Raw genomic sequence first — 24468 nt, 5'->3', positions numbered from 1 at the left:
ATTCTACAGAGACTTTTACACTAGTATTTCCCCGGCTTCGACACAGGAAGTTGTCATGCCGTATAGTGAGTTGGCACGTATACCGGAAGTACATTAGTGTGAAGTGGAGTCAGGGTGCAGCAGAAGTTTTGACAGATTCCTGTAGGCCTTTCTGCGAATATCACTGATTTTACTTCACATTCTGTAAGTTCTAATACAGCTATTTATTTACTTTCTCTTAAGTCAAATCAGACCTCTTACGAATGCGAATAATTGTGTGTGTACCTCAAATAACAAAGCGGATTTTCTGATATCTTGTACTGCTCTGACAGAGACATGTTTATGTATGTAAGTTTGTTGACATATGTAACTTTATTCCTACTATTCACACATTTATTTTTTTACCAATATATTTCTATTTTTATCTAGTAGTATAACATCCTATTTTTTCCTAGTTTGCAGGCAGTCTAAGCAGTTCTTGACTAAATAAATACATTTGTAATTCGTTCTTCTTATGTTATTTTGATAAGATCTGTCAATAAATGTTTATTTCTCCCTTGATTATAAAACAATGTTTGTAGTTGTGAAAGTATGATTTTCTGCCTTTAAATTCGAATCTATTATTAATTATTTGATAAATATACCTGGTCTGGCTAGTTTTCTTCTGTTTAATGGGCGAACTTGCTCTCTGTGAGCAAGGGAGTTTGGATGATTTACTACAAAACCAAGAAGTTTTTCCTTATATTTGACATGCATTGGTTTTTGATCATGTCTTAATCTGTAAAGACCTCAGATGGTCTCATCTTGTCTCTGGGGTTCTCTGTTGTAGACATAAGATGGTGCTGTTGTATCACTTTGACGATTTAATGAGCATCACCTGAGGTCTTGACTTGAGTGTCTACATTTTTTGTTTGTGAGTAATAGAAGTTATGAGTTTAATTTACTCCAAGGATTTCGTTCAGACGTAGTACATATAGGTCTGGTTTCACAGACAGAGCTTAGACTAAACCAGGATTAGACCTTATTTCAATCAAAGCATTTAAGTAGCTTTTTATAATCGTACCTTAGAAAAAAACATTACTGATGTGCATCTTGAGACAAAACAATGGCACTGACTTATTTTAAGATATATCAGCAGTGCAAGTTTCTTTCAGTTAAACACCTCAAACATGCATTTTTATCTGGGACTGGCCTTGTCTGTGAAACTGGGGGATAGTTTCCCAAATCGTATGCCTGTCACATGCTTTATGCTAAATTATGTTCACAGGGCCTGGTTATTGATGTCCATTTAATCAGACTGATCACTTCTGATATGTCCTCACAGACTTGCAGGTAGCCGTCATGAGTCTTCAGTGGACAGCCGTGGCTACATTTCTATATGCCGAGGTATTTGCGGTATTACTACTATGTGTCCCGTTCATCTCCCCAAAACGGTGAGTTTCATGTGTTAATGATGAAATGCATGTTAAGTTAATAGTCCAAATAGTTATCGTAGTAATCTTAATAACATCTGATAGTTGTCACACTGTATTAACTTAAAAAAGCAAGTTACCTTGTTGCCTTAAAATTTTGAGTTAATTCAATGAAGAAGAATGGCTTAATAAACAGAAACTCAAAATAGTATGTTATCTTCACACATTAGTTATCGAAGTTGATTTTGACAAAAGATAAAAAGTTGTGATAACAAATCATGAAAATATTTTTTTACAGTGCAGGTTCTGAAAACTTTCACTTCTGATCCATTTTATTCTCTCACACCAGTTTTCTTCAACACTGGCATCTTTCCAGGAAATATCTTTTGATCTTTAGCCTAAACGAGTATTGCCAGTACTGAAATGTGTCCAATTGTTGCGAAATAATGTTGCTGTGCTAGAGGCCTAAAAAATGAATTACTCTGAGCATTTAGTTTTTGATTTGGATGTTTTTGATTCCAGCACTACCAGGATAATTACATTCTGTGCAGTGATTTTATTTAAAAAAGGTCTTGTGAGGAAGTTATTTCTTAATCTGAGAGCATTCACATGATCTTCCAATCAGTTTAAAGGTTGTTAGGTTGGGGCACTTGGTAAACAACATTTTCCTTGAATCACTAAAGCCCTATTCGCACTGGATTAGTATTATCTGGAGACCTTGTGTGATTTAGAAATTACCCCCCACATCTAAATTTCTTGTGGCGCATTCGCACGGGATAAACGAAGCATGTGATTTTACTCGAATTTACTGACTTATCTCCCGGATATGATGTCAATATAGGCTATTGCTTGGAAATGTCTTGTCGTTATAGGTCTAGCTTATGATATAACATAAACAGAAGAATGTTCCTTACCGCATGTTGCTATACATGTCATTCATCTTCATCTAATCTTTCTTTTTGTTTTTGCTCTTCTGATGGTTTTCAGCTTTCTCTTTTCTGCTAATTTTATAGTTGTATGGTGTAGCGATATAACCCAGCAACCAAAATACTACAAAAACACTCCAACTTCTCCGTGAAAGATGGATAAAAAAGCACACAGGAAACAAAACCTTGAAAAAAATTATATACGACCCCGCCAAATCACAGAGATGCCGAATCGCACGGGACTATTATCACACGACCTTGGTGTTCGGCGAAATATGGTTGGTCATTTGTGGGGGAATTTTTACTTTACAAATTACAGACATGGCCGATTCATGCGGTTTAAGCATGATGCTGTGATTAAGATCACAGACAACCTCCGCAATTATTACTAATGACTAGAGGTCACCAGGTAATGCTTATCCCGTGCGAATAGGGCTAGAAACACTCTGAGAAGCATTTCTTTTTGTCTTTTTGAGGAGTCAGTCACCCAGATTCTCAAAGACATTTGTTGGTGCTCTCTTTTAAGTGTGTTGTAAACCTTAAGATGTTCTTTGGACTTGTTGAGAAAGATCAGTGTTATCTTATGTGCCTTTTTGCCCTCTGTTTATTAAGTTTTTATCTCTGCCGTTGCCTTTGTAGATGGAGCAAATTTTTCAAGTCTCGACTGGTCACTGTCATTACGACATATGGAAACACTGCCTTCATCGTCATCATTTGTATCCTTGTCTTTCTGCTCATAGGTGAGCTTGAACACACCTTACCGCATTAAGCAATCTTCTTCAAACTTAACTGCATAAATGTACATACACCAACACACGGCAATGAAGTCAGTATGATGTTAAAGAGGATGTATCATTAAAAATACTATTCACGCCGTCCCCGGTTCACACAGACCATTTGTTATAACTAAGTTGCAAAAGCGGGTCATTCAGAAATAATCGCTGTATTCATGCCATAATGTGCTCATTAGCATATGAATGTCCGCAATTAGCCTACATATTAATGCTTATTTATGAAAAAGTTAGTCATAACAGATGATTAACATATACTACTGTTCAAAAGTTTGGGGTAAGTTATATTTATACACAACTGTTTTCAAGATTATTAATAATAAGAAATGTTGAGATGCATTAGAATGATTTCTGAAAGATCACTGAAGAGTAATGATGCTGAAAATTCAGCTTTGACACAGGAATAAATTACATTTCAAAATCTATTATTTACTGTTTTTTTATTTATTAAATGAATGCAGCCTTGATGAGCATAAGAGACTTCTTTCATAAACATAAACAATTAATTTGGCAATTTATGAATTGAGTATATGCAATAATTAAAATAAAAAGATTTAATGTGTCAATTTTGACAGCCCTACAAACATTCAATTTGTGCAAATTCTCTCTTTGACTTCTGCATGGAATGAACTAGATTTATGAATGAAAAATAGAAACCAAAGTTTGTGTTTCTGCCTCTACAGATGCATTTAGAGAAGTGAGAAAATACAGTGTGTCAGAGAAAGTGGATCTGAGCAACAACCCCGTGGCCATCGAGCACATCCACATGAAGCTGTTCAGGGCCCAGAGGAACGAATACATCGCCGGCTTCGCTCTTCTCCTGTGTTTGTGAGTGTTTCTCTCTCTCTCTTGCCATGTTTCTCTCATTTTCTGTGACACTCGCTCCCACAAGTCTCTCCCGCTTCTGTATTTTACCCACCTTTACATGAACATGTCTCGCGTTGGCACTGGTTTTCTGAACACGATCAGTTACACGGCATTTGAGTTGATGGCTCCTAACAGATTTTATGGACAAGCTTTTAAACCGAGCATCACCCTTTCAGAACAGGGTCGTTGTGTTCTGCACATTCTGTGCCGGAGGAGTGTTCAAAAAAGATGTGCAAGTTGTTTGATTTTAACTGTGTGTTATGTTACAGTGCCTACTAAAGTTACCAGCAAGCTGGCAAATAACGTATTTACTCACCAAACACCTTATTTCACTCTCATTAAGCACTTGCCGAGTGTTCATTTAGGACCCTGGGTGTGCAACTACTGGTTGCTTTCAGTGTGTTTTGTCCTCAACTTGGCAAATGTGTTTCTGCTGTCAATGTGGCCAAGCCCAGCACTGCTGACCTCATCTCTCACTTAATGAGATTATTCACAGACTCAAGGACATTTAAGACACATAGATTACTTGTGTCAAAACAAATAATGTTCAGTTAGAATGTTTATCAGGGATATTCAGTTCATATAGTATCAAGGTTATATTATTGACATATATTACTGGTCATGTTATGAAAAGTATATAAACTTAAGTAGAACTGCTACAGGTGCAACTCTGTCATACGACAATAAATAATAAACCAGGCTTCTTTATAATTTAAAATATGCAGGTCAGTTACCATGTACATATTTGATATTAAAAGTATATAGAATCCTCAGAAGACCTTTTTTTTAAAACATGATCCACAATTATATGTAATGGAGCGCTGCAGGAATCCTAAAACCCAGAAACCCAAAGTCAATGTCTTGACATAATGTCATAATGTGGTTAGCTCAAGCTCAAGATATTTTCACTACGAAATAAAATGCATCAGTAATACCCCACTCGTAAGTTTTTTTAAAACCCTTTTACGGGTTGTGAAAAAAGGAGGGAATAGAGGTTGTCGAGGACATTGAACGTCATCATGCCGAACAGGAAAACTCATCTGCTCATTAGTCCACTTTCACAGTCACGTGTTTATAATCACGCTCTTAAAAAAACGAGTCTATCTCAACTTTCAGCGAAAATAAAGAGTGAAAAACTTTTGACTCATTTGACCGTATTGTAGTTTGTTTATAGCCTAACAATTAGCGCGCTATTAAACCACCGGCCACCATTGAGCATCAAAATACAAGACACATTTTGTGGAGGTGGGCGTAGATTCAGTGCAATGAAGTTGGCCAATCACAGCAGTGGCCGTTTACTTAATTTCTGAAAGATTTAATGCCCCTTGAAATTAAGTGTTTGAGTGAAAAATTACATTTTCACAAATATTAAGGTATATTCTAGGTATAATCTAACTTCTAGAATCATATTATAAAGATCTGATAATGCATTTTATGACCCCCTTAAAGTCAGTTAAGAGACATGAGAAACTGCTTGTGCTCCATGCATGGCAAGATTAGCACCAGTGCCAACTGGAAAAGGTCATATAAAGTCATACACATTAAGTGTGTGAAAAACATGGTTAGATATAATTTTGTATGTTTTCTGTAAGTTAGTCAATCTAACCAAAACCATTATTTTAGTGTGTAGTACCTACCATTAAGTTAACTCCTGGCCTTCTTTGCTTATTTATCCACACTGAAAGTGAAAATGCCAAGGCAATAATGTTCTGTTTGCATAAAATACTCGCCTATCATGGCAGTAAGCTTATAAATTTTACTAAGACAGATTTATCTTGCATCTCCACCTTGTTGGAGACAGTGTGTTTTATTTATACCGTCATGAAAGGTGAATGAGTTGTGTACGTGTGAGGCAGACAGAGAGCAGAATATGTCGCTATATTACTGGAGACATGGAAAGAATCTTATGTTGAGCCGGTTAGGGGTCCCCCACACTGTTTCCATTCACAAACCTCAACCATGGGTACTTAACGTCTCGCAGCCCAATTGGCCGGTTCGTTGTTGCGCACTATACGCAACGTTTAAGAGTCTCCCAGCTCCGCATAGTTTTTCCTTACAGGGGTTTCACCATATTTTCTCTGAATGGCATGTTATTTATATCCTGCTGGATGACTACTACATCCATTAGCGATACTACTTCCACTGACTGCTGGGCTTGAGTGTCGTTTTCGTAATCACACGGACAGCTGCAGGACATGTGATCAAGCAACTGGTGACGGGTATTATATTTAGCCAGTGTTCATCGCATTCTCACTGGCCGAAAGGCCATGACTCCAGTTACAAAATGGACCTCTTCCACCTTGGCAGCAAACGCGCAGATGCCACAAAGGTGATTGAAGCAGCGCATGACAGTTTGACGTGATTCAGGCGTGTTAGGATGCAGTAGACGCCACTGATTTCCAATGTATGGTGGAAATCGCTGTTCTGTGATTAACGCGACACGACGGCAAACACTGCATAAATAACTAGTTTTCAGATAATAGATCTTGAAGGTTGCACTTTATTTTAGAGTACGTGTACTTGCATGTACATACTGGGCAATATAAGGTAACTACAGGGGTGTAGGTTAAGGGTTATTACTAGTTATTACCCAGTTATTGTAATTTACTGTAGTGAGTACATGGTATGCACATGGGGAACAGGACTGGAAAATAAAGTGCTACCATATTGAATTAAGTTTATTTGTCATACCCCACTTGCACCTGACAAAATTTATACATTTATAAAGCAGGAAGAAAATACAACTGCATTCAATGTATAGTCTCTGATGTCTTAGTTTTTTTTTTAAGCCATTTTGCTTCTCAAATAAATAAATAAATGCACCTCACTCACTCACTCACTCACTCACTCACTCACTCACTCACTCACTCACTCACTCACTCACTCTCTCACTCTCTCACTCACTCACTCACTCACTCACTCACTCACTCACTCTCTCACTCTCTCACTCTCTCACTCTCTCGCACAGAATAGGTTAAAGTGAACGCAGGTCACCTCAGATCACCTTGTTCCCTCATACAGAGTGTTTGACCAAGGTGTGGGCTTCTCTTGCATTTATGCAAGTTGTGGCTGTCCATGGTTAAACCAATCTGCATTTTGGTCACAGCCTTTAACAAAACCTTGAACCCTTTTACACATGTGGACATTGACATGAATGCAATGCATGCCGCCTTTAGCCTCTGCGTTCAAGCACACGGTTCAGATGTCATCAGCCTGCATCTCTCAGCTCATCCGGTTACGGTATATGAAATTGTAATTTTAGAAGACTGACCATGTTAGGTGAGGAGAATAGCCAAAATGTAAACACTGGCTTTAGATTAGCAAAAACCATTTGATATTTGAAGTGGTAGTGACTCATTTATGTAAATTTGATCACACTTTGTGTCCTTAACTACTATGCACTTACATCAACAACAACAACAAAAGTACTAGCCTATATACTTTTTGTGATCATGTTGTATTGTGCAACACTTGCTGTTATTGAGGTGGGATACGGGTAAGGTTAGGGACAGGTTTGGTGGTATGGGTAGGTTTAAGGGTGGGTTATGGTGTAAGGGAAGGGTTAACAGTGTAATTATAGAGAAATTAATACAGCTATAATTACATGTAGGATTTTTTTGTAAATATAAGTACAATGTCAAATTACGTACTGTATGTACACATTACACAATAAGTGCATTGTATCAAATGATTAATTTAAATGTTAAAGACAACTAATATAAAGTTGGACCCAATATTTTTTGTCGTGCTGCCAGCCGGCAGTGATTAATGAACATTGATGTTTCCTAGAAGTGTTACGCATGCTTCAGGAGTGATGATTAGTAACCCAATCTCTGATTTTGGATTGACCATTTGTCCTGAAGTGGACAGATGTTATTCCTGCAGTCCATAGAAATGTCATAATCTTTTAGATTTGCATGTTAAAATGAGCCATATGTTATTCAAATGAAGTTATGTGTCTGTCAAAGTACTCATACTCTGAAATTACAGCATACAATCTTTTACAAAAAAATAAATAATCTGAAGTAAATTCTGCATAAACATTCTGCAAGAAATGCCTTATAAGAGTGTTATAGAGTGTTTAATATTTAAGCCATGTTTAACAACATAAAGGTCTGGTTTCACAGACAGGGCTTATATTAAGCCAGGATTAGGCTTTAGTTCAATTAGGGCATTTAAGCAGCTTTTATAAAAATGCCTTAGAAAAAAAACATTACTGATGTGCATCATGAAACAAAACAATGGCACTGACATATATTAAGATATATCAGTACAAGTTGCTTTCAGTTAAAACGGCACAAACATGCATTTTAATCTGGGACTAGGTTTAAGACTTCTCTGTGAAACTGGGGGAAAGTAGTATTGTTAAACCAAAGGATTGCTATGTTTTTTGATAGGGCCTTTTGGGTAGTTGCTGTGTGGTCAAATAAGCACTCAGCCCTAAATCTGTATGATATTCTGGTCTCTAGATATGGCAACGGTCCATATCTGGGTTTTTTTTTCTTTCTGGCAAGAGAAAATTATGCTAAACAAACCACAAATCTTAAGAAATCATTCATGTCCAAGCACAAATGTTTGGGACGAGTTACGCAATGAGGTTCAATGTTTAGATTTGGGCGTTTGTTCTAATAATAGTAATAGAGTTTCTTGCCTTTGCCAGCACTTCTAATTATGCCCATCTGTGTCAGTACAATGCAGCGTAGGCTGCAGCGGTGAGCCGTAATGATCAGATACACAATGACTGTTTAGTAAATCCACTTGTGTCTGAGTTTATGTTGTTGTTTTCCCTCCAGGCTGTTGAGACGTCTGGCCACACTGCTGTCTCAGCAGGCTACACTGATGGCCTCTAATGAAGCCTTTAAAAAGCAGGCGGAGGGAGCAAACGATGCTGCGAAGAAGTACATGGAGGAAAATGAGAAACTGCAGGAGGTGAGAGAGAGAGAGAGAGAGAGAGAGTTGTGTATGGAAGTGCCGGTCCACTAAAGCTTTTTCATGACCCCAAAGGCTTCCCAGGTGTGGTGACTTTTACCTGGTACCTGGGTAATGACCAATGGTGTAACTACAGGAAGTGTGGCCAGGATGAATGTGCTATGTAAAGGAACCGTTCACCCAAAAATACAATTCTGTTTTGCTTGTTTACTCATCCTCATGTGGTTGTCTATGACTAACACAAAAGAAATTGGTAAGCCGCTCTAGTCCCTCAATTAAAAAAAGAAACAATGAAGTGAGTCACTAAATGATGACAGAATTATAATTTTGAGGTTCCTTTAATGACTGCCAAATATGTTTAAAATCCCACATGCACTTCATTAGAAATGATTTGTTGCTCTTATGAGTCATTCTGGTTTGTTAGGTGTTCTCCATCTCTCAGTCCTCAGATAAACTGTCAATATCAATATCATAGAGCTGCAGACTTTGCACTTTACCTCTAGATGGCAGTTTCACATTATATCTAGAATTAGAATTACTTGAGGAACTAAAACTCATTTGCATCTGATGGACTTCCAGGGAAATTCTAGGGAGCTGCGAACATATTTGTATAGTTAACATCTGTAATATAACCAGCAGCACAAACAATGTAGAGGGGAACTTTAGTTCATTGATCACTTCCACATTGGCAGGCCTTTTCGAATTCGGTGGAAGGAGAAAGTGGCGAGTGTTATTCTGTGCCTTTACGGTAGAATATATATATGACGTTCAGACCCCACATAAAACCGGAAACACCGATGACACTCGATTGCTCGGGGCAGCTTTGACATCATCAAACTTTGTCATGGCTGCATTTCAATAACTAATCACTTTTATGCTGCACTGTATTAATATTTCTCGAGCATTATGGTAAGGGTTTGTTCTAACTCTCTTAACCTGAGTATTAGGCTTCTGTTGGTAATTCAGCCTGAATTGGTTGACGGGCTCAGTTCACGCTTTTGTTTGGTAGACAATTACAGTATTGCATATTCTGCAATAAATAGATTTGTAAGTGTTAGACTTTTAAGTAGATTTAAGTTTGAAAATGTACCATTAGCCTTCATGGCACGTTTAACAGTGTTATTATAGTTTTGAATTATTCATTTAATTATTTCTGTTTTATTTCTAGTTTTTTTTTCAGTTTAGTTTTCTCTAGAATTATTAGTTTAGGTTTTCTTTTTTAATTTGTTGATTTAGTTTTTATTTATTTTTATTTTTAAAGTTTTAGGAATGCCGAAGTTAAATACACTAACTAGTATCATTTAAAAACAAAAATTAACAGCGTTACATTTCTCAGCACGTTTAATGCATGCAATTATTTTTACCGGTAGTTGTATTATTTATATACTATTTAGTATTTATTCATATTTTGAATTAACTTTTAGATTTTTTTATATCTATTTCATTTCATTTTGTTTTAGTAAATTTGTTATTTGCTTTTGTCATTTTTAGTATAGGTTTTGATTTTTAAAAAATATTTCTATATAGCTTTAATATTTATTTCAGTTAGTTAAGTCATTTCTAATTATTGTTTAATTTTTTTTTTAAGTTCTAATATTTCATCTGCATTGATCTGGTCTTCCTTGCAAATGTTTAGCCACTTTTACACTTCACTATGTCCATGCCTTTTGATTCTTGTAGCCAAGAGAAACAAATACATGCACTGACTGTCATAACAATGGCAAAACAGCTCGGATGCGGTATGCCATTTGCAAACACTGCTATTTCCTGGATATGCATGTCTACTTAGTTATTAAAGCCCTAGATACAGTGATCACATGCTGTGTTATTGTCTTTAGCACATGCAGTTTGTTAGTATGTAGATGCCCGAGCAGCGTGGAGAATGCTGGGATAGATCAGCACCGCGTGGCTCAATTACAGTGCTGACGTGCAGTAGGTCACCGCTCTGATCTCTGCATGCAGAAGCATGGAGCACGTGGGTTATCATACACATGGACACACGCATACTTCCGTAATTTACATCTGTCAAATGTTATAACACCACAGAGGGCACCGTAAACAAGAGCACAAGCCATGCTGAATGACAGATGGTGGAATATTTCAATTTAGTAAATTAAGTTTGACTGAGGCCTGTAAATCTCATTGTGTTTTCGAAGCGTCTGGGCAGGATGCGTGTCCTTGAAGGGTGAGATGACCTGACCGGCCTCTGCGATCCATTTTGCTGCGGTTATTATTGTTTGACGCGAGTGCATAAGCCATGTGTAAATGCTAATGGAAAGAGGTGAGAACACCAGTTGACCCCCTAAAGGTCCTGTATTGATCTCTGATCTCGGTCCAGGGTCAATCCATCCTCCATTACTGTCCCCAAGCAGGTGTTAAAGCACTCTCACATTTAATCAAGTGAGAATAAGATCATGAATTTTGCATGATTCTGCTTCATAAAATGAAGTTATATTGCAGCTATTAGTTACGTGAAATAGTTTTTAAATAATTCATAATGCAATTATCCAAGACGACTCCTTCAGTAATAAAGCACTGATCATTTTCATGAGGGTTTGGAGGTTGGAATGGATCATATTTTACTCTTCGTGCATTTTACTGTTTAGCAAATCCACTTATAATGTTAATCAAGGTTTTAAGGGCGCTGTATATGCAAACAGCTTGTAGCAAAACTTAATAAATGAGACCTTCCTCAACTTCCTAGGTTGTCTATGAAAGTCTTTAAACTGATTTTTTTTGTGTGTGTGAAGGATGTTTTTGCTTGAAAATCACGTCACTATGGACTGTGTGCACGAGTGCGAACACGAGCAATGAGTTGCTCACTGCAGTGCACTTAATGGCCACCGGTGTCGCTAATTTCCTAGATTAAGGGATCAACACAGCTTGCATCTTACACCATTCTTCTCTACGTCCAATTTAAGCGTTGTCTTTTCAGCTTCGTGTACCTCAGTTGTATTTCAACTTCCTTTTAATATATCTGCAGGACCCAGATTTAGTTGTTCCCAGGGGCCAGAAAACAACTTTATCCTGTGCGACGTGATTTAAAACACTCCCCTGGGTTTGTACCCTTGTCTAGCTCACTTTACAAGGGGTCATTTCAGAAGGTCCACGTGCCTTGGGCTGCAAAACTTGAGTGGTTTTGGTTTAGCATTTAAATATTCACTCAGCCAGGTTTTAATGGTTTGTGGAACATGTACAGAGACTCATTTCACATTTGAGAAACTTTAATTGACAATCTTACAAGAATGCTCCTCATGGCATTATGTGTTAATTTGTAAGCGGAACAAGAGTACAGCATGTTTGTAAGCAGACTTGACTAAGCTTTGACTATTATTGAAGTTTCAGAGTCAGACAGTTCATGTTTATTATTGACCTTGAAATCAAAATTTCAGTTTTGTGGTGTTGAGTCAAAGTAAAATTTTAGCAGATATATACATTTAGCATTTACACGTTCTCTTCCTTGGAAAACAGAAATATTGACGACACGGGACTTGCTATTTTTGTCAAAATGTGCAGTATATGACACGTGGCTGTATCCCACAATGCAGTGCACTCATCTTGACCTTTTCCAACTGATTTCCACTGTAAACCAGAATTCCTTTTTTCTTTACTTTTTGTATGAGATAATAATAGGATGCTACTTGCTAAATTAAACATGCGAATTGGTGACACATTTGCATATTGCATACTCTTTCACTATTTAAATAAAAATAGTATTTAAGTGTGTACTGCATAGTATGCAGTAAGCTGGCCACTATTATCAAAGTCCAAACTTATCTACTGGCTCTATCAATAAAATAACCAATAAAACAAACAAGAAAAATCTCTAAATAATTGAAGCCATGGCCTACCATTTAGCACACATCCTCTACAAAAAAACGATGTTGTGTACTATTGGAAGATAATTAGCATAAATTATAAATGTATAGTAAGTATTTACATTCGATTTTGCTGTTAGAGGGTATTGTATTTAACTGCTTATGTTTGATTTGATCAGACCATTTATTCTGTAGCTTTCTGGTGTTTGAGTCTACAGGCTAGAATATTTTCTGTTTGTAGCAGGAATGACCAGGTCAGATGTGAACGGCTACATATGATGGTTACTCACTAACTGAATCTCCTGAGATGATGACACAGATGGAGATCATTGATAAACCTCATTTTAACTTGATTACAATCCCTGGAAAATAGAGCACTTGTTCTCTCTGTAACTTGTGTTAATGAATGGCCTGTAAAACTGTCATTTGTCCCATTAAAAGTTGAGCCTACAGGACAGATGATTGGGCTTTCTGTGAAATGTTTTGCAAGTCTTGCAGCTAAATTCCTTTCCTTATGTGTATCTGAAAACATCAGAAAATGGGTTGCAACCCATTTTTCCTGAAAATACAGAATGGAACTTGATTTCAGTCATTGGAAATTGAGTCAATAACAAATTGCACAATATACCATGTATTACCAAATTAAACCGGTTTGATTTTTGACCGCATGTGGGCTTTGGCACAGGAGGAATCTTTTCATAGTTCCTAGAACTAATGGTGGAAGTACCTGTTTTTTTTGGTGTCTTCGCACAGCAGGATCTGGGAACTGGTTTAGTTCTAATGACGGCTTTTGGGGGAACTATATTACCTACTACTGCAATATAGCGTCTAACCCAGCACAATAGGAACTACTAGTAACGTGACTACACAGATTGGCCAAATGCACGCGAAACGGGCATGCACCATTAAAAAAAAAAAGCCGTGTACACATACAGATTATAACCCATTTATTTACTCCACGAACTAACGCTACAAACATGGGAAAAAATTATAGATGGACCTCTCAACCTTTATGCTAACGAGAAAATCCAGCGCAACTTTGAGGGGACCAAGCAAAACATCATTATGTATTTCTGCTCAGTTAGCGACATTAGCCATCAACCACACGGAAAACGCTAATACTGTTTCATAAGCCGTTTACTTTCTTTATATAATAGTTCTATCTGTAACGTGTTAAACAGATCATAATCTAATGAATACTGCGAATGGGAGCGCTGTGTGTTCAGGCTCTGGCGTTCTCAGCTCCATCAAAATAAGTCACAACAACAATCGCGGCTTAAGCTGTGTTCACACTACAAACGACTTTGTCGCTGCTTGGCGCCAGTGGCTCGCGGTGAGCGCCATCCCAATACTAGTTGCCTAGTAATGTTTGTGAGTGACATTCACGGATGGTACTCCATGTTGTAGAACAAATCCGTTTTCTTGCCGCTACAAACAAACATTTTGTTAGGAAAAGTCTAAATATAAATGGAATCAGTACATAACATGCATATTATTAAAGGAAACAGCGAGTGCTCTTTGCCATCGCGGCTATTTAACTGCAGCAAACGGCAAATGCTGGTCTATCTGGATTCACGAAACCATTCAGGCTCTGAATCAGCACGGCGAGTACCACTGTATGAGACATAAATTATAGGACAGTTTCTGACTGCTAAAATTAGCTTTTCATTCATCTTGCCTCGGTCGGACTCGGCACTAAAGAGTGACAGATCACGTGCGCTCCACTGACTTCTCCTATTGGGTGTCATTCCCGAAAGTCACTCTTCATTTGGATAAAGTTAAACAGATCTCAACTTAGTCGCGTTGAGACAATCCGGTCGCCAACGGTCTCTGTCGCCCGTGTCGCTGGAAATCGCCCGCTCTCCATTGAAATGAATGGTATCATGTCGCTTTGTCACTTGTGGTGTGAACGCAGCGTTACGTTGCTTCAGAGTCCCTACTGTGGGTGTGAATGCAACCAGGAAAAGGGCCCTAGAGAACATTAAGTTCTCGGGAAACCGCCCTGTTGGTTAATAGTAACCGCCCTAGAACTACCCGGTGTGAAAGCCCCTGTGTTGACATGAACCGTTCCATCACATAATCTACACCCTCGATATTAGCAGGGAACATATTGAGAAATAGCGAATTATTACATGAGATGACTAACAGAAAAACTGACTGTTTTTCATCAGAAACTGCGGCAAGCGGGCGTTGAAGTGCCTGAAGTGGGTGGGAAGGCCAAGGGTGGCGTGGAGGAGGATAAGAAAAATCTGACAGAAGAGGTCAGGAAACTGAAGGATGAACTCGTCGCAACCAAGAAAGGTACTAAACGGTTCTGATTCACTCGTACACTGAACCGCTCTGTTAAGCCCACTGCTGTTTACATATGTAAAAAAGGAATTCTATATTAATGCATCAAGTCGCTTGGTGAGCATAAATGGCCTAAAGTTTCGCAAATTAACAAATTTCTTTATGGAGGTTGTTAGTATTAATATCATTATTTATCCATCAGGTTTTGTTTAGATCATGAAAGGGGGCCTGTGATGATATTGATTTAATATTTTGTTCCATTGTAAATGTCAACAGAAAAGTCATGTGTGTACATATATAAACTCAAACTTTTATGTTAGATGCAATTCATCAATTTCTCAACACTAATTTGAATATATTTTGCAATGTAATTTATTCCTGTGATGACATTTTCAGCATCATTACTCCAGTCTTCAGTGTCACATGATCCTTCAGAAAACATTCTAATATGCTGATTTGCTGCTCAAGAAAAATATTTTCAATGTTGAAAACAGTTAATATTTTTGAGGCCACTGATGATTTTCAGGATTCTTTGATGAATAGAAAGTTCAAACAAAGCATTTATTTTAAATAGAAATCTTTTGTAAGATTAATAATATCTTTACTGTCACTTTTGCTGAATTAAAGTATTAGTTTCTTTTTTTTAAATCTTTCTGACCTCAAACGGTAGCATAGTTGGCTTAAGTTTTGATTTCATGTTGGCCGATGTGGGCAAATAATTCAGTTTAGAAAAATAATTTGGCCCCTCTGGTGACCCTGCAGTGAGCAACACAAGATGGCTGCAGCTGAACAAGACTCCTTACTAAGAATGAGCTTAGTAAGCTGCATTCCCATGCCTCCTTCCACATCTACACTGTATTTAGACTGTGGGGTTTAGGGTTCATGACCCTTTGATGACCTCACAACGAGTTCTCGTGCCAAAGCACATTTTGAGGGTAGTGCACAAAAAGCTGTCAGAGAGCTTGCAATAAAGTAATTTTATTAATTTAGTAATAGATTTCAGATCAACCCACCTTTTTAATGTCATGTAAATAAAATGAATAGTGTTATACACTTCTATTCAAAAGTTTGGGGTCAGTAAGATTGTTTTAAACAAATTAATAATTTTAAGAATGCATTAAATTTATCAAATGTGACAGTAAAGACTTTTATTATGTTATAAAAGATTTCCATTTCAAATGAATGCTGCTCTTTAGAACGTTCTACTCATCAAAGAATCCTGATAAAAATCAATCAAGGTTTCCACAAAAATATTAAGCAGCACACCTGTTTTTCAACATCGATGATAATAAGAAATGTTTCTTGAGCAGCCAATCAGCATTTTAGAATGATTCATGAAGGATCATGTGACAAGTTATATTTTAAAATTTATTCAAATGGAAAAGTTATTTTAAATTGTAATACTATTTCACAATAATACTGTTTTTACTGTATTTGTGATCAAATAAATGAGCCTTGGTGAGCATTTCAAAAAGACTTCTTTCAAAAGCATTAAAAATGCTCACTGACTGACCCCAATCTTTTGAATGCTAGTGTACAGTATGTCTATCACATGGTCTCTTTTGATCTAAGTGGGCTGTGTTCGCACAGAATAAGCTGCAAAGTGGACCAGACTTTCTGCTGAAAGTCAAACTCTGTGATGTTACTGTAACCTGGAGACATTTTCTCTGCTGATTCTCTATACTGTGTGTGTGTGTGTGTGTGTGTAGCTCTTCAGAAGTCTGACAGTGATGTGAAAGCCATGAAGAAGCAGGCCGAGAACCTCACAACAGAGTACGACCGTCTGCTGGAGGAACACGCCAAACTGCAGGTCAGAGCTCACGCATGTCACACCTCTAACATCTTTCCCATCATAACTCTACAAAAACTGCTAACTGAAGTGAAAAATGTCCTGAAGAGAGCTTAATGATTCCAATAGCATCTCAAGTATTTGAGTTTAGACGTGGCGTGTCTCTGGTTAGACATTTATTCTGTTTCTTATTCTGAACCTCATTGGCATAAATACCTATCGAGTTTAAAGTCTGATTTATTGCTGTGAATCCGTTATTTTCAATGAGCCATTTCATTGAAAGATTAATTTTGAAGATTATTTGAAGAATGTTTGTAACCGAACATTTGATGGGCCCCATTGACTTTCATAGTATTTTCTAGTTTCCCCATTCACTTCCATAGTAGGAAAAAAAATACTATGGAAACTTGAGGGTGAGTAAATGACATAATTTTTTTTTGGGTGAACCATCCATAAGTGTTTTAAATTCCATTTTCATTCATTGCCTTAACGTTTAGGGAAAATGTTACCCAAGTTGATGGCTCATCTCAGTTCTCAGCAGTGTCATCTACTAATCTAAATCATCAGAACATATCAAATAACCTGTTCCTGTAGCTCATGTAGCGTTCCTGTCATTCTGAGGTGAGGTCATGGGTCATTTCCAAGGACACGCATACTGATAAAATCTATGCCTTGATGCAGATTAAGCTGATAAAAGCATCTGAGAAATAAGTAAATGTAAATCTACCAAACCACTTTGAATGTCCTGAGTTTCTGTTTCCAGTCTGCCCTGATGCCAGCTGTTTAACTCGGAGTCAATCTGCCAGTATCTGCTGGAGACGTTTGTTTTTTTTTGGCCGAAAACAAATATTATAATGCGGCTAGTGAACACTAAAGCTACTGTGGCATCTGTTTTTACTGGGCTTAAAGGAATAACACTATTTAAAGAATGGCAGACAAATATCACAGACTGAATCCCACTTCACATACTGTATGGTACTATCTGTCCTATATATTGTGCAAGATGCATTCAAAAGTTGACATGAGTTGCAAAGTTACTTCTCGTCAGCATCAAAATAAAGTGTTAGCAGATGTCTCCAGATACTCTAATGAGAGTTAGTTGACATCTAGTTGCAAAGTTACTAATAGTTAGTAGAGGTCTAAAGTTGAGCATGGAAATAGTGTTAACAAAAAAATCTTACTGACCCCAAACTTTTGACCAGTAGAGTATGCAGATTGGGATTCAGCCAGAGTATATATTTCAAAGTTGAGAACAGAATGTCAGAATAACAAAAAATACCCCAAACCCCCAGTGTAATTTACATTTATGCATGTGCATTCAATTTACAATTTATGCATTCAAAGTAGATATTTTATCAGTTCATGCGTTCCCTGGGAATCAGTCCATGACCTGGCAAGAACTCTACCGTTAGAGCTACAGTAATGCGTTAATCTCACACTTACTGTATATTAAAGTGTGAGATCCATAGTCTTGGTAAACGCAATCTCAGAGATGTTTTAGGTATCACACACACACAACTGAGAGGCAGTGTGTATAGTGGCACCACTGGCACGTGTCCAGTTGGTGTCTGTTAGCATGTAGAGTGTGTACGCTACAGTGAAACCCGTTTAAAAGAAACTGATATCAGTATATTTAGTAAAGTTTGACATTTCACACATGCTGTCATCAGTCTGTTACTGAAATGACATGTTGAGAGTCAGTTTTCACACACGAGCACTATAGAGCTGGTAAGTCCCGCCCCTTCCGTAAAACCCCGCTGGACCTCAAAGTTGAAAAACCGTCAATGCAAGTGAATGGGAGAAAATTATTATTTTCTGGTCCCGTTTGAATTGTGCCATGAATGTGAACATATGTTGTCTGTGAATTTTTTATATAATCTTTCATGTTACAAGTTTGACAGTATATGGTATGATTCGTCGGCTAGCAGTTGTGGAAAAGACATAACGAGAAAGACTACATGTCGCCTATGTGACGTCACCCCATAAAGTTGACTTACCCGTGGTTTTCGCCAACCTCAACGATTTTGTCCTCTCCCTGAAAGAAGGCGGTGAAGTGCACCAAAGACACAGCCATGTCTAGCGGGATCCGTGAGCTAGAGCCGTGAGCTAGTGGTGTTGACGTTTCAAACGCGTCGAAAGCAGCGAAGAGTTGTAGTCCACAAAGTGCTCTCACACAAAGTCTACCCGTATCAAACTTCTACCCGCTAAATTGTAGCATTCTTTACACGAAAGATTATATAAAAAATTCACAGACAACATATGTTCACATTCATCATGGCACAATTCAAACGGGACCAGAAAATAATTATTTTCTCCCATTCACTTGCATTGACGGTTTTTCAACTTTGAGGTCCAGCGGGGTTTACGGAGGGGGCGGGACTTACCAGCTCTATAGACCATAGTTGCCTTTAAAGACCCGAGATGCAATGTTTCTCTAAATGCACACAAGGAAGAATGTTTCATCTTTCTCATTTTGACCATTTATATCGACCAATGTATCAATACCTTAATAAACTATAATCTTTAAGCAAATATATTTGCAAGTAAATATTGCAAAAGCAAGTAAATTACACACATGCTCTCCTATCCACCTGAAGTGTGTGTGTGTGTGGGCGTTCTGCTTCACTGTGGCTGATTGTGGTAGAATCACTCTATCATTATATTTCCCTGAAGTCCATCTGATAAAGCTTTACCATAAATTTTTCTCACAATTGAAAATAGCCTCAGAAGCTGGCATGGCGTTAAAAACAAACATGTAAATTTCCCCGAAGTCTGTCCTTGTCAGCCGACTCCTGGAAACATTATTGTGATGACCGTGGTCTCCTCAAGTGTGTGTATGTGACACAGAGAGTGGGAGTCTGATGGACAGGCTTCTCTGGTTTGCATATAAGTCAGCTGCTCATAAGAGACTGTGACACATGGACACATGCTGCAGTTATTGCCCTTACACACTCAGCAAACAGCAACAAGGTGCTTGATTTCACACACAGCACTGTAAAGCCCATCTCGTCATTTTCATTGCATGACATCACTGTTAGATGAAATGTTTTTGGCTATATATATCTATAATATTATATACATTTTTATTTTTCAACGCACAAGTTCCACAATACAATTTTCCCAAGTATAAGAGTTAAAAAATATTAAGATACACGTTATATTGCTAACTTTGACAGCCATAAAAATACAATCTGAAAAATCGTTGCCTTTTTAAAGTTCACAATTCAAGAAATATAATCTGTTTTCTTATTTGGGAAAATGAAATGCATATATTATTTATACAGGTGAAACTCGAAAAATGAGAATATCGTGCAAAAGTTCGTTTATTTCAGTAATTCAACTTAAAAGGTGAAACTAATATATTATATAGACTCATTACATGCTAAGTGAGATATTTCAAGCCTTTATTTGTTATAATTTTGATGATGATGGCTTACAGCTTATAAAAAAAACCCAAATTCAAAATTAGAATATTGTGAAAAGGTTTTCATAGCTGTAAGCCATAATCAAAATTATTACAAATAAAGGCTTCAAGTTCCACCTGTATGTATGTATGTATGCGAATGGTAAACTTTTCACCATTTTAATAACACTCTTGCCTTCATTTTGAAAGTTCCTGTGGTGACCAAAAATAGTCTGTGTAGTTTCTTAATACACACTTGTACAACCTACATGTATAATGATTATACAAAATTATGAAAATATAGTATAATATGCTTAAAGTATAGTCTAAAGTTCTAAAATAAAGTTTATAGCATGACACTACTGAGATTTCTTGTCACGTCAGCCACTCATAACCCGCAGCTCAATCTTCCAGGATTATGCAAATCTGTCAGTTGGAGACGCTCATCTTCTTTCTGCTCTGTCTCTGAACGCAGGCCAAATGTGACGCTCAACAGGACAAGAAGTCCGACTGAACCAAGCCCATCATGCACCTGCTCTCTTTCCTGCATCCTCATTGGCCGACAGCAGCTCAGCTGGGCTGCGCATCGCTCCTCTGGCTGTGTAAGAACAGGCTTCCGTTCTTCATCAATGTGCTTTCCACGTGATTCATTAAAGCCTGCGCAGGGTTTTCAGTTTTTTTTTTTTTTTTTCTCCGGTTTTTGCTGTGAACTTCTGGTGTTTCATTTTTATTTCCAAAGTTTCCAAAGTTGTAAAATGTCAGTTTAGAATTGCATATCTGCTGACATGAGTATTACATTTAATTTCTTGATTTCACAGTTTGTATGTCGGGTACATTGAGCCTCATCCTCATGAATTTCTGTGGTTAAATCTCTCTTACGTAAATTGTCACATTGAATTAAAATCAGCGTTTTACATAAGCATGATTTTACAGTTTACACAAATGCATTCAGCTTGTGATTCATAAATGAGGCCCTTTGTTTCTATAAAAGGACCAAGAAACGCTACTGGATATTCTAGCTGAGATGTTTTCAGTTTGATAAGTGTTGGGTTTAGACTTTAATTGTGTGCGTTTTAATGCACTGTTTTTCTTGCCATATGGGGGAAAGCTTGTATCTTTCCTTTTGAATATGGAGATTTGGTTTCAGTACAGATGCATGTCTCGGTTAATTTTAGATCTTTGATTTATAGGGTACACAACACTTTACACCCAATATGCACTTCAGAAAGAAAATCCCTCCAGTTTACGACCGACGAGCCTCGTGCTTCATGCTAACGGAAGATATTTTTGTTTGTTTTTTCGTTTTTTTTTGTCCTGGGTGTGGGATGGCTCCTTTTTTTTCTGGGCTATTGTAGAACCGAAGGAGTAAACCGCTTCTTTCCAGTCCTGTCTGGTTTGTGGCCACTGAGTCGGTATAATCTGATATGAGCCTGGCAGGGCTGTTACAGTGGGTAAGAATGCCACTTTGGCAGGAACAGTAAAGCATCCCCAGCTGATATTGTGTTTCAAAACACGGCGCGCTCTATCTCTGGTCTTCTAGGTATTGAAACGATATTAATGTCACATTTGAGGGCCACGCAGTAGTTTTGCATTTAACATGCAGGTAACGCTTGGCACCGCTAAAGGTCACCGTGTTCGCTCTGGTTGTTTCACAGTTCAGACGTCCTGGGTTTCTTCGGGTCTCGTCTGGCATGTGCAAGCAAATATCGTTGCAATCTTAGAGCCATCATGACATCATAGCCGTGTTAAAATAGCGATCTGTGGGAACAACATTAGTACTTTTTTGGGCTCCCAGAGGAAAGGGCATCGGGCTCACTGGCAAAGTGTCGGATAATTCATAGTCAAGACCTCCTGGACTGTTACCAGTCATAAGAACACGAGGAATGCCATCTGCCACAGTGACACGAGTTTACTGTTTCATGCGCTCAACGATCGGTTAGATTAGTGAAACGTTCACCAGAGCCCCAGTTCAGTGAAAATGTCAAGCGTAAACCTGAAGATCGTGCATTTCGACACGCGTGATTTAGCTGTCGTGTCATCACGTAAATAAACTGTATGATACCGTTAAATGGACTCTTTCTTTATATGCATTCCTAATTGTAGCTTCTTATCTCATGTTTTTAACTGTGATTTGCAAAAAAAAACATGCACTGTTGTGTTGGCAATGGCAGAATAAACACTTGCCCTTCATGGAACGTAGTTTTGATAGCGTAATGCTGTTATCTGCCTTGAATATCTTCAGGAAAGTTTCATCAGTAATGTCAATCTGCATCACTTCACTATGAAGTTTGTGAATTTGTGTGTTCTGGTGATGTGCTGTAGTTGGGATATTGATCAACGAACCAAATAAATTCTACTTCATTCATCTTGACTTGATTTGAGTCTGCAGTTGTTTTGATTCTTTTTAATGTTTGTTTGAACTGTTTTAATAAAGCCTATCAAACCTGTCATCAATTCATAAAAGTGATGCATATGATTTGTGCACTTTTGCAAACGGAATCAAATGATTCATTAAGAAATTTTGATTAGATTTTTCCCCATTCCAGTCTTCGTATCTACCATACTTCAGAAGACTTGAAATATTCAAAAACCTTTTTTTTTTTTTGAGTTTTTGTTGTTGTTGTTGTGTCAAACCTTCAGTCCTTATTAATTGTAATCGCATTGAAAGAATCGACTATGGTATTCCTAAATCCTCTCACGGAGGAAAAAGTTGACGTGTTTGAAACGGCATTACTCGAGTAAATGACTGCAAACTATTCCTTTAAATCTCAAACAAAACTCAAAATAAACAAGAAATTGGGGAGAGAGGAGCTGTAATGTCAAATATGTGAAAAAGTTTGTGTTTTTTGAACAATCAAGCATGAAAGAATATTCCAGTAAAGCAAGACTTGGTGAAAGGGCATAATAGGAGCCGTTTAAGCTGCTGTCTGCTGTGTCGAGCGTTAACTCAACCTAACCCATGTGTTCAAACACATTATCCCTCTGTATATCTGCATAGAGAGATTATATCATAGAGATATTAGCAATATATGCATGCCAACATCATTTGCAGTTAACATGTTTATCAAGGTGGTTATTCCTTGTTCATTAACATGCACTTAAATTATTGATAAACTGTATTGTAGTCCTACAACAAGGAATTTATTAATTAGCCTTTCCACATTGTATACTCGCTGGAGTTGTTAAATCATTCATTTGGCTTTCGCTAAATGATTCACGGCATTGAAATGAGGTCGGACTGAAGCGCACGCTGCAGGAATGTTCCTCCTTACGGTCCTGCACACTTATCGTCAGGATTCTGTGGGTCATTATTTTAGCTGTTGATATTAAACAGACGAATGCGTGGTCTATTCCTGTCCACATACCACAGCTGAAATCTGGGCCAAAGTCTCAGAGTCGTGAACTATGTGCTTCAGACCCAGTGAGGAGGAACACCGCTTGAGCAATAACTTCCAGAATTGGCTATTTGTGTTATTGCAAACTAGGGCTGTTGGAACGAATTCCGAAATTCGAATATAATTCGAATATTAAAAAAATCAATACTATTCGAATGCTGAAGTTACTATTCGAATATTGCTTTTTTTATTATTATTTTTTTATTTTATTATATGATATCTTGCCTTTCTCGCCAACTTGGCTTACACAGGCATGTGAAAATGAAATGCTTTTGTTTCGTCTGATAAACAATTAAAAAATTGAATCGTAACACAATTGTGCGCGATATCCAAGCTGCATCTTCATTACAATACTGTCAATAATGGCGGCGAGCAATGTCTCCATGGAAACGGAGATCACCACTCTGACAATTTGAGAAGCGATGTGTGGAAGGTATTTGGATTTAAAATCATAAATGGGAAAATTAAATCACAAATAAAGTCTGAATAAAATATCACTCCTCAACTTGCAACCTTACTGTGCGTTCACACCGGACGCGAATAGCGCGTCAAATTCGCGCCTGCCGCGTCTAGTTATATACACTTGACCACTTTTGTGTCCATTCGCGCCTGACGCGCTATTCGCGTCCGGTGTGAACGCACCATTAGGGCACATCTGACAACGCTACACCATGACAAACTATAGGCGATCTGTCCAAGGAACCGCTGCTAAAACAGGCAAGAATGACTTATTTTCTTCTCTTCATCACGGGCCTACCAGCTGTCTGCTGTCCTAGCCGCGCAACAATCACTGACAGAGTTGTGAAACTCTGACACAACATCAGACAACTGATCAGTGGAAAAATGTCCATTCAAGTTGCCAAATTAAAG

General features: G+C 37.7%; 1 protein-coding gene across 1 annotated transcript; it reads left to right on the top strand.

The window, feature by feature from the left end:
• The first annotated feature begins 7 nt into the window (after nt 1-7).
• On the top strand, nt 8-22574 carry bcap31 (B cell receptor associated protein 31). Its single transcript, XM_079636695.1, has 8 exons — nt 8-183; nt 1304-1412; nt 2957-3057; nt 3792-3936; nt 8769-8904; nt 14894-15023; nt 16721-16821; nt 20679-22574. Exons 2-8 carry the CDS (start codon nt 1321-1323, stop codon nt 20715-20717), a joined length of 744 nt encoding a protein of 247 aa, XP_079492821.1. The 5' UTR covers nt 8-183; nt 1304-1320; the 3' UTR covers nt 20718-22574.
• Nucleotides 22575-24468: the final 1894 nt, after the last annotated feature.

The sequence above is a fragment of the Phoxinus phoxinus genome (genome assembly GCF_949152265.1).
Source record: "Phoxinus phoxinus genome assembly, chromosome: 15".
Taxonomy (NCBI): Eukaryota; Metazoa; Chordata; class Actinopteri; order Cypriniformes; family Leuciscidae; genus Phoxinus; species Phoxinus phoxinus.
This window is presented reverse-complemented; position numbering and strand designations above follow the sequence as displayed.

Excerpts from the sequence above, each read along its gene's own strand:
- bcap31 (XM_079636695.1), top strand. The coding sequence starts at position 1,321 with ATGAGTCTTCAGTGGACAGCCGTGGCTACATTTCTATATGCCGAGGTA. Across the intron at positions 3,937-8,768 it reads TTCGCTCTTCTCCTGTGTTT|GCTGTTGAGACGTCTGGCCA; the intron begins GTGAGTGTTTCT and ends TTTTCCCTCCAG. Across the intron at positions 16,822-20,678 it reads AGGAACACGCCAAACTGCAG|GCCAAATGTGACGCTCAACA; the intron begins GTCAGAGCTCAC and ends CTCTGAACGCAG.